General features: G+C 30.0%; 3 protein-coding genes across 3 annotated transcripts in view; 1 reads left to right on the top strand and 2 right to left on the bottom strand.

Moving 5' to 3' along the window:
• Window positions 1-540, bottom strand: part of LOAG_11956 (hypothetical protein) — a 6,364-nt gene extending 5,824 nt beyond the window's left edge. The window contains exon 1 of the mRNA XM_020448451.1: window positions 312-540. Within this exon, the coding sequence (XP_020301407.1) occupies window positions 312-383 (72 nt within the window). The 5' untranslated portion in view covers window positions 384-540. The remainder of the gene's footprint in view (window positions 1-311) is intronic.
• Window positions 541-2,850: 2,310 nt separating this feature from the next.
• LOAG_09655 (hypothetical protein) lies at window positions 2,851-8,104 on the bottom strand (the record flags this gene model as incomplete). Its single annotated transcript, XM_020447988.1, has 14 exons — window positions 2,851-3,106; window positions 3,342-3,454; window positions 3,558-3,661; window positions 3,919-4,039; window positions 4,310-4,504; window positions 4,709-4,890; window positions 5,157-5,296; window positions 5,420-5,538; window positions 5,607-5,779; window positions 6,072-6,249; window positions 6,462-6,570; window positions 7,083-7,139; window positions 7,486-7,682; window positions 8,078-8,104. The coding sequence occupies 14 exons, from the start codon at window positions 8,102-8,104 to the stop codon at window positions 2,896-2,898; spliced, it is 1,926 nt and encodes a 641-aa protein (XP_020301832.1). The 3' UTR covers window positions 2,851-2,895.
• A 959-nt stretch (window positions 8,105-9,063) lies between these two features.
• LOAG_09654 (hypothetical protein) lies at window positions 9,064-9,947 on the top strand (the record flags this gene model as incomplete). The annotated part of the gene is made up of 3 exons (XM_003145181.2): window positions 9,064-9,170; window positions 9,413-9,535; window positions 9,817-9,947. Exons 1-3 carry the CDS (start codon window positions 9,116-9,118, stop codon window positions 9,945-9,947), a joined length of 309 nt encoding a protein of 102 aa, XP_003145229.1. The 5' UTR covers window positions 9,064-9,115.
• Between the last annotated feature and the right edge of the window lie 54 nt (window positions 9,948-10,001).

Genomic DNA, 10,001 nt, shown 5'->3' with positions numbered 1-10,001 from the left:
ATTATTATTATTATTATTATTATTATTGTTATTATTATTGTTATTATTATTGTTATTATTATTATTATTATTATTATTATTACTATTATTTTATTTTTGTTATTATTATCGCTATTATTATCATCATTATTATTGTTATTAATCGTTATAATCATCACTGTTATATTATCTGACTCTTATATATTACATCTAATGATATAATAGGAGCTTATTCTAGCTTGAACTTATGAAAGCTATAATCTCTGAATTAAACTTCATACTGCCTTTTCACTGATCAATTAATTACTTGACAAAGATGATAAAAAGCAAACCTTAATGTGTTGTATGAGTAATATGAATAGTAAAAAGGATACTGATAAATATTTATTCCAAGTTGTAATCATTACTATTATTCGATACTATTGACAATTTAAAGAGTCCACTTGATGGCACCTGTGTAAATGAGAAGATATTACGGTAAAAATGGAACTGAAATAACGAAAGGTAATGAAAAACCAAAGAGATTTTACGAATATTACAAAATTGATTGACCGACTTTAAATAAACTGCAAATGTGGAAGTTTGATGGTTGCTAGGGTGGAGCTAACAGCAATTATAGTCAATGGCAGTGGGAAAATTTATTCAAATGCAAAACGAGGTTGGACTATCATTGTTAATGGTATCATTACTACTATTACTACTACCACCATCACTATGTTATCACTACTACCATAACTGCTGTTGCTACTACTACTGCTATTATCAGGACTACCACTACCACAACTAGTACTGCTGCATTGCTAATACTATTACTACTGTTACTACTACTACTGCAGCTACTGCTGTCCCAGGAATGGGTGACATCTTTATGAATAATACAAATAAGTCCTGCTTTAGATGAAAATATTATTGCTTGCCTTATTAAACTGACTAAATTACATAAATCATAATTAACTGATATGAATTAGAATGACAATAAAGAAGTGAATGAAAGAAAAGGGAACACTGATGATAATGATGATAAATTGTATCAGAATTGAACCGAATACTGATGATAATGCTGATAAGAGCAATATAAGAAATGAAAACATGGAATATGGATGATGATGATGAAATGATGATGATAAGTTGTATCAGAAAAAACCTGAACGGATAACAATGATGATGAAAGGTAGTATCAAAATGAAATGAAATAAATAGAAAAACTTTACAAATCTGAAGGGAATACAACAAAAATGCCTTTTTCTTTAGTTAATTAATTAGCTGATATTGTTATAAGTAGTGGTTTGAGAAAATGCAAAAATTTGTCAATGCAAGGAAAGCTATTAAATTAATTTTTAAGAACATTAATTAGTGAACCGAAAAATTGTTTCTTTTACGAGGGCGCATTCTTTGATGTTTAAATAAATGGTAGGATATATTTCACAATTTACTGCTTAGTTCATCTTACACAGTCTTTTTTCACCATCTTTTAATTGTATCATAGTGTGAAAATTTCAGTCAAGAGTTTAAGTGCATTGAGAATTCATAAATCTCAATTGAAGTGAATTTTTTTTTTCCCGACGTTTTTAGGATCTTAAAAATTTTAAACAAATTTTTAAACTTACTGAAAAGTTCAAATAAGAAAACACCACCTGAAAATAAAATTCAACATTTTTTAACAAACTTTAAGTTTAAAAATTCACGAAAGATGTCAAGAAATGTTATTAGAAACAAAAAGTATTAGCATTTTAATGGAACTATATGCATGACTCATTGTTGATATTTGCATTAATCTTACCTTACTTTTTTCTTTTTCGCCAACTAAAAGCAATGCTTTTCTTTTTCTTTTCTTACCTGAAGAACTATATTATCCACTGGTGCTCATTCTTCTATTTCTTTTATCCATAATAAAGGAAAAAAAAAAGAAAAATAATACCAAATGAACAAACCCTTTCTCCCTCTTTAGAATTAAATATAAAGAAGCCAATTCAAGTGCTTTATCGTCCTACTTTACTGCCAACATAATACTGATTTAGTCGATTATGCAAATTTTATTTGCTCATGCACCTGAAAGTTGAACAGCCCTGTTCGAAAATTACTAAAAAAAAAGAAATGCTCCCCGAACCAGTGGATTTTCAAAAATTTTTCAATGACACAATGCATAAATAAAAAACAAACCAAAACAATGATAATATGTACTAAATCGTTCCCTTGTCACTTAATTTGTGCTCATATGTACTAAATCGCTTCTTTGTCACTTAATTTATTCTATTCCAATTATGTCAATCATTTAATTAGCTGTCTAAATTGTTAAGTCATTCATTTGGAATATGAGAAGACCCAAAATGTTAATTAATTGAATATAATAAATATGTGGAAATATGTGGGTTATTTGATGCATATTACAAGCAGTTTTCAGAGTTTTTCACATATCGGAAGTTCGAAGTGAATATATTTCTCACTGGAATGAATACAGAATATTTTATTACTTTGAATATTTGATTAACAAGCAAATAAAATATTCCCACGGAGAAGAATAACTACAGACCGCACAATTCATACAACTGCAAACTGAACTAAATTCCCGTTCGTTAAGGGATTTTAGATAAACAATATGAAATTTCTTTTATTCGAAATCGTTTCAGTTATGTTTTAAATAGTATACAGATAATTTGGAAGACTCAAATATCAACAGCTTACGCTTTGCTTTCATAAAGCATAAGAAAATCTATAGTTGTACGTATTTCTCAAAAATCTGTGGAAATTCGTCTTTTTTGAGATTTATAAAATGTGAATCTGTTCAATGCGTAATTAATGAACGAGTTGGAATGATACAAAAGACTAGAAAGTACGATCATGATACAAAACAATTTTAAGGTTGTCGCAAGGAAAAAAAACCCGTATTTAATAAAGACAGTTTGGAACAAATAACCGTTAGGTGAGCAGAGGTTGAAGTAAAGTGAATATGGTACCATGCATCGAACGACCCAGACCAAGTAGTAAATCTTTTTCTCGTTTCACAACTTTTAACATTTCTTCAAGGTCGTGTAAACTAAAGACATCTATTCGCAAACGTAATTCAACCTCTACTGCTCGGTCGCATAGTTTTGTTATAGCATCGTGAATCAAAGCACGGGAACCACTTCTGAAAGTAAGTCAATTTATCTGCGTGCAAGTAAATTATAAACAAAAAATAAAAATAATTGAAAAAAGGAAAAGATAACATTAGAACAAACTTTTTTTTTCCTTGTAAAAGTGCCATACAACTGATTTCTCCCAAATTTATGAATCATAAGATTTCTCTGAATCTTTTTATTAATAGAGAAAAAAAAGAATACCATTTTTATTAGGAATTTAAAACCCTTTTACAAAATTCCTACCTTGTTATTAAATTGGTAAGATGCATATTCAGGTCTTTCAGAATGTGTTGTGCTTCTTCCAGAGTTTTCGATCGCGCTACCAATGCAAATTTCTTCGTCAACATAGCTTGCAGCTGAAAACATTTCCACTTCATTCATGATTTTAAACATTATTATTCTTCTGAAGAATATGACTTCGCCTTTGCCTACCTGTTAAGAATGAGGCAAAAAACATACATGAGTGAAAAAAATTTCTGATATTGCAGTTAATGGTTGTGCGATGAAACATATCAGATGATTTAGTCTTTGTCGACTAATATGAAGTTCCTTCGTTACAGCTACTGAAAATACTCTCTACAATTGGAAATATCAAGAAAAACATTATGCTGCAAAATACGATTTCTTATTAGAAAAAATTGCACAGGTCATCTGCCAGTATTTGTAAAAAGAAGCTTAATATCTCCAAAAGTTGGGGCAAACATAAATAACCGAACTGAAATAATACAAAAGATTCAGCTGACGAAATACAACTTATGATTTGCCGTGGTGGTAACTCAAATACGACAGTTATAAAAAGATAAAATACCCGAAGACATACAATCTATTCGAACTGCTGACAAAGCCTCTTGCGCTTGCAACAATCGTAACAAGAAACGAAGACACAGATTAAGGGTGGAAACAAGCTTTTCCTCTATCAAATAATACATTGGCCAGGAAAGCTAAAAACAAAAATTTCATCAACTCCAAAATTAAAACTTGTTTATCAAATATCGTTATAGTTTATTACGTTTTCTTTTTTTTTTAATACGACAGAACCTGAAATAATCTTCAAAGCAATTTTTTGCAGAACTGATTTCAAAGTTAAATACAAGCAAATATAAACAAGCTTTACCTATAAACTAAATAATACATTTTTGGAAATGAAAGATTCCTTCAAATGTCATATCTTTTTTCGAAAAATGAACGAATAATGATTAATATCAAAAAACCTGTGGTTTTATTACTAGATCATCCAAAAGACCACTATCACACCGAATAGTCCACCTTTCGCAAATTTCAGGTGGAAAACCAGAAAGCTGTAAACTATTCTGAAACGACAATACTATACTGCAGTGCTGCGAACTGCGCGTTGCTCCAAATAAATCAAATGCCATTTCACGCACCGCAAAACCCGTATAAACTGACTGAAAATTTCGATACGATAAAAATGACACAACACTATGAATAAACAACTTGAATGTTTCATGATGTTCAGCATGCTTGCAACGGTTAAGTTAGTTTTATCAATAAATTCGGCATGAAACGAGCATGCAAAACCAACATCGTACCAAATGAGCATTACTATAAAACTAAATTGAAGTCGGACTGAAAAAATGATTTATACTTACCTCCATCTCTTTCAAGATTTGGGACAATGTATCGTTTTCTAAAACAGAGCGAAAAAGAAGAGAGGAATTATTTTTTGCGCATCTCTCACATGCATATTCTATGCTTCGAATAATTTTTTGTGCGGTAATAAAGCAACAATCATCTTTCAGTCGTAGAGCTTCTCTCAAGTAAACCGAAAATTCTGAAACGAAATTTACGCTGAGATAGAAACTTAGAACTACAGGAGTAAAAATTGATTTATTGACTCGATTAGTAATTTATTTTATAATTTTTCCATTTGTCGCTCTATCACTAAATTTATTTAAAATATTATGCAAAAATGTCAAAAACTGAACAGATCTCGATATTTCCAAATACATCACCAATAAGTGGGAATCAACAGGCAAAGATATCAAAAAAATTTTAATCAAATTAAAATTTTAATTAAATTAATTTATTAGAGATTACTATTAGGTGCTTCATAATCACAGTTGCCAGTGCGTAAACGACGAGCATTCAAAGCACCATTTTCTACATATTTGATTAGAGGTTTAGACCAAAATAAACAACGCGTCCTCCTTGTTTGAATTAGTGCATTATCTTTCACACTGGAATTTTTTCAGAATCACTCTGGTTTTAGGTTGAAAATTATGTCTTTCCTTTCAAATTTGACTGAAAATTCACGACGATTAGCAGTACTTAAGAAAAAGTTTCTTAAAAGGAATTGTAACCTCTGGAAAATGAATTCATTTTCAAGCACGGGATCAATTTCACCTGTACTGAATAAGCGATCAAAATACCGTCCAAAAACTGCTAGAACAGCTTGCTGTAGTCGTCCAACAATTTCTTTCTAAAAAAAAGGAAAAAAAACTCAAGTGCAAAACTAACCTATCGAAACAAGTATATAGAAAACTGTACCACAGAATGCGGCCTCAACTCTGCATAAAGAGTAGTGGAGAGAAAACGATCCAGAAAGCAATCGACAGTTCCATAATTCCAAATATCAGTGTTGAGAATCACTGACAAGCTATTATACACGACAGAAAGTTGTAGGAGTTCATTACGAATTGAATGCAAAAGAGTACGTAAGTCTGAAAATTATATAAATAAAATTTAGAAGTAACTATATATCATATGTTGACTACAAACTCAAAATACTACCAAGCAAAAAGATAACGATTAAATTTATTTCTAGCTAGACTAACAACTTTGTTTTTGGTTTTTACATCTATCAAACAACAGGTGGAAAAAAGAACTTTCTAGTGACTTCATGAACAAATCATATTACAGTAAGATATTGCATGAAACTATCTCAAAATCAAAGGTATTAACTCGAGTTTGACTTCTTTGAAAAATAAAAACAAACTAAAATATTAAGCTTACTTAACATATCGTTATAGTAAAGTTCTCCAACAGCTCGGGTGTGTCTACTTAAAAAATCCAGAACGAATTCCTGAAGAACTTGTTCAACCTGCGAATTAACCTGGTCTTTCTGACTAAAAGCTATCAATGCTATGAGTTGAGCATGTGCTTCCAGAAATGGCTCGACGTAAGTACCAATCTGAAAGAGTGATCTCTTTTTTTGTTGGTTTTCTAAAGATACTTATATTTCCCAAAAAGCAATAAATTCTAATGGAAATTAAGAATATCTCTTTCATACTACTTGTACTTGAACGGAAACTTAGTAGAAATCTGTATTTCAAAAAATCTGACAAAAATCAAAATCACGAACTTATTTCGTTTTTTAACAAAATTAAAATTAAATATTGTTACTTCGGTCTGCTCTATGATTCCATCACTGAGACAATAACTACCATCTAATTCATAACTACCATATGGTTTCGGTATCAAAAACGAACAATTCCTATTAACATCCAGTAATCTGAAATAATCACTGTGGTAATTTTTAAGTAAATTAAATAAAGTGGAGTAAAAGTATTGGTTCCAAATAATAACCAAAAATAGAATGATGGGAATATATCAAAAGCATGCAGAACAAGACAATCCGATTATCCAGTATAGCGTTTTTGCCAATAGCAATGTAACTACAGGCGGGATAAGTCAGAACATTGATTACAAAATAAAAAAATGACAAGTTGAATCACGAATTGAATCCTTTTAATTTAATTTATTAGTGTTAAAAAGGAGTCTCCCATGCATTATTTTGCTGTTTAGGCCGATGGTAATTATAAACATGAATTCCGAAATGTACAAAATGAAATAAATACTTACTCATCAGCTTTGACAATAATAGCTTCTTTCATTTTTTAGCCTAATTATATAGTCTAACAATATTCACATACTAAGGTCGAAACTTTGATAGTAGCAAATAAATTAAGCACCATCTTGATAAGTTAATGTATAAATGTAAACGTAAACAATGGCATGGTTAACCTTAAAAGATGATTGATAAGTTCTTGTTCCGTGATTTTAACTTTGTGTTTTGAAGACCTGAAATACGACTCAGCAAAAACTGAAAAGAAAGCTTTTCGTATTAAATAAGTTAAGAGCGATAAACCCAACGCAGCAATAAATTCATTAATGATATCAATCATTATTTCACAAATAATATAGTATGATTCGAAAACTATGCCTTATTATATATTTCAAAAATTGTATGCAATTGATATATATACATATATATATATATATATATGAAATTTTCGTATAATATCAAAACAGTAAAAAACGAAGATTATTTAAATCCTATAGGTCAACGGTGTCATTAGAATTAGACAAATAATTTCTTCTAGAATTTAAATTAGCTAAACTCAGAAATAAAACTGAAAATACCCACCTTTTCTCAAGAACTTTGAGGATATTCCTGGTGTTTTTCATTAATATACTATCTTCGATGCTAACACGAAATGCCTGGGTACCCTGCGGAATATTTAATCGGTTAGATTCATTTGAAACATCAATTCGCCATTTTCTTCCTCTTTCTATGACGGATCCATGACATATAACTGTTGCTGTTGCCGTTTCATTTGCATTCTAAATTTGCAATAAGATTACAGTTAATTGTTAACGAAACAACAAATTTAATATTTAAGAGCAAGCCTAACTATTCTATTCCCAGCATTATTTGTTAATTTCCAATTTACTTAATTAAGAAAAGAAACAAATAAGAAAAGTTTAACTCCAATTCAAATTTTTAATTTAATTTACACATAAATAATCAAGTACTTCGAAGTATCAACAAAAGAGCTCTACATAAAAGTTAATTTAAATTTTCACAACTTTAATGCAAATAATGAATGAGCAAATATTCTCAATAAATCGAATGCTTAAATGTACATTACCAATAGTTCATTATTTCGATTATTAAGTTATTGATTTCAACAAAAAAACTTTCTTTTTTTTTAAAGGAGTCGGATATTCATACATACCTCATCATCCGAATCTTGATCTTCCATTCAATTATTCAATAATCACAGTCCCACTGTCACAGGGAAACTGAAATTTAAGTTTATGTATGCATGAATGCTAAACAAGAGACATACTACAAAATAACACAAATTGGAAGGAGAAATAAAGAGAGATAAAGTTTAATATTAGTATATATTATAGATTAAAAACAACAAAAAAACAAAAAATAAAAAACAAAGGGAAGACAATAGGAAGAAAAAAAGAGATATCACACTCATAAAAGATATTATACTTTAAAAAAAGATATCATACAAAAGTATCATAATTATCAGAAATTAAAGCTTTACCATCACCCAGAAATTAAAAAAAAAACAGAAAAAATGTCACATATTGTAATACTACTGAAGATCGAAAAAGGATTGAAATATAATAGGAAAAAGATTGATAAGAATTGCAAGATATGCAAAATTAGAAGAGTGCAAAAAAATTGAAAAGATTTTTGCTATGTAATATAGTAAGAGATGAAAAAAGAAAAAAAGGAAAGACTACTAGATGTTGACAAGAATTGTAGCAATCATTTCAACAAGTGATAAGAAACAGCAGTAGGTTGGAGGTCGAATTACGATGGCAAAAAGTGTCAATACCGGGAGAAGTTATTGGATTATCTGGAACATATCATCCGGGATGAGTGGATTGTTCCGGTGTGGATGGATCAGGAATGATTGATGTATTATATTGTTCTCAATTTTGAGGAATATTCCACACATGTTTTCCTTGTACTCTTAAGCTGTACTAACTAATAATTTCAGGTCTCTCTCTCTCTCTCACTTTCTCTCTCTACCTTTTCTATCCCATCCTATCTTTTCAAAATTCAATGCTTACGTTTTATGTATTATGTGAATCTTGCAAATTCATTTTATCAGTAATTTACATTTCATGTGTATTTATTAATTATCCGGAATGCACTTATATTAAATTACCTTATGAATGGCTTATTTTATATTTTAGAAATTGATCATAAACAAATTGAGCGTAACAAATCACTTTTCGACAGTGACATGTCTGGTTCTTTAGCGACATATCATCCGATAATTGCACGGGACATTAAGTCAGGTAAGATCACACTTTTGAACTATTTGAGAGATGTTTTAGGAACTAATCATGAAATAGATAAGAAAAAGAAAGCCACCCTTGACTTCACACATTTGGATGAAATGATTCAATAAATTTTTGAATAGTTCGGAGTTTAAAGGGAGGATGGAAGAGTTGTAGGCCTGAAGAAAGATACGTGAAAAGTATGAGTTTTAAACAACTCTCTGATTTCGAAAACCTTTTCTTAGAAAATTTCAATACAGATATGAGCTATCGACGGAGCACCGATGAACCTCTTAAGCGATTTACAGAAGCCAAAACTAGCATTGGTGACATTTACAACGAGTTAGAGACCTATGTGACGGATCTTTCACTTTTCTACAACGGTATTTTTTGTGTTGATTAATTATTTGATGAGATATGGCTTCAAATTTTTCTCCAAGGGCGGTATGCATTTGCACACTGCAGAAATTAAGAAGCATACATTTGCATGCTGCAGGAATTAAGAAACATTTATACGAAATTTCAGGAAAATCTATTCGATTATTAAAATGTCCATGATTTTCTTGAAATCCATTGGTTTTAAAAGGATTTGCTCAGCTTCCTTTTAAAGTAATAAATTTGAAAAATTTGTTGTCGATATTTTATTATTATATGCTGAATTTAGAAATTCTAAATGACAACGGAAATGTCCCAGAGGAACAGTTGCAAGAAGTAACACGTTTCAAAGAGAGTATCAAAACAATTCGTGATATGTTTATGCGTGATACTATGAAAGTTGTTTTTTTCGGAAGGTAACTTTTTAACTGCATTGAATGCATATGTAACGTTTATCAAACCTCTTTTGTATAT

This window comes from Loa loa (assembly GCF_000183805.2).
Source record: "Loa loa unplaced genomic scaffold supercont3.732, whole genome shotgun sequence".
Lineage (NCBI taxonomy): Eukaryota > Metazoa > Nematoda > Chromadorea > Rhabditida > Onchocercidae > Loa > Loa loa.
The sequence above is the reverse complement of the archived record's forward strand: the minus strand, read 5'-3'. Positions and strand labels throughout refer to the sequence as shown.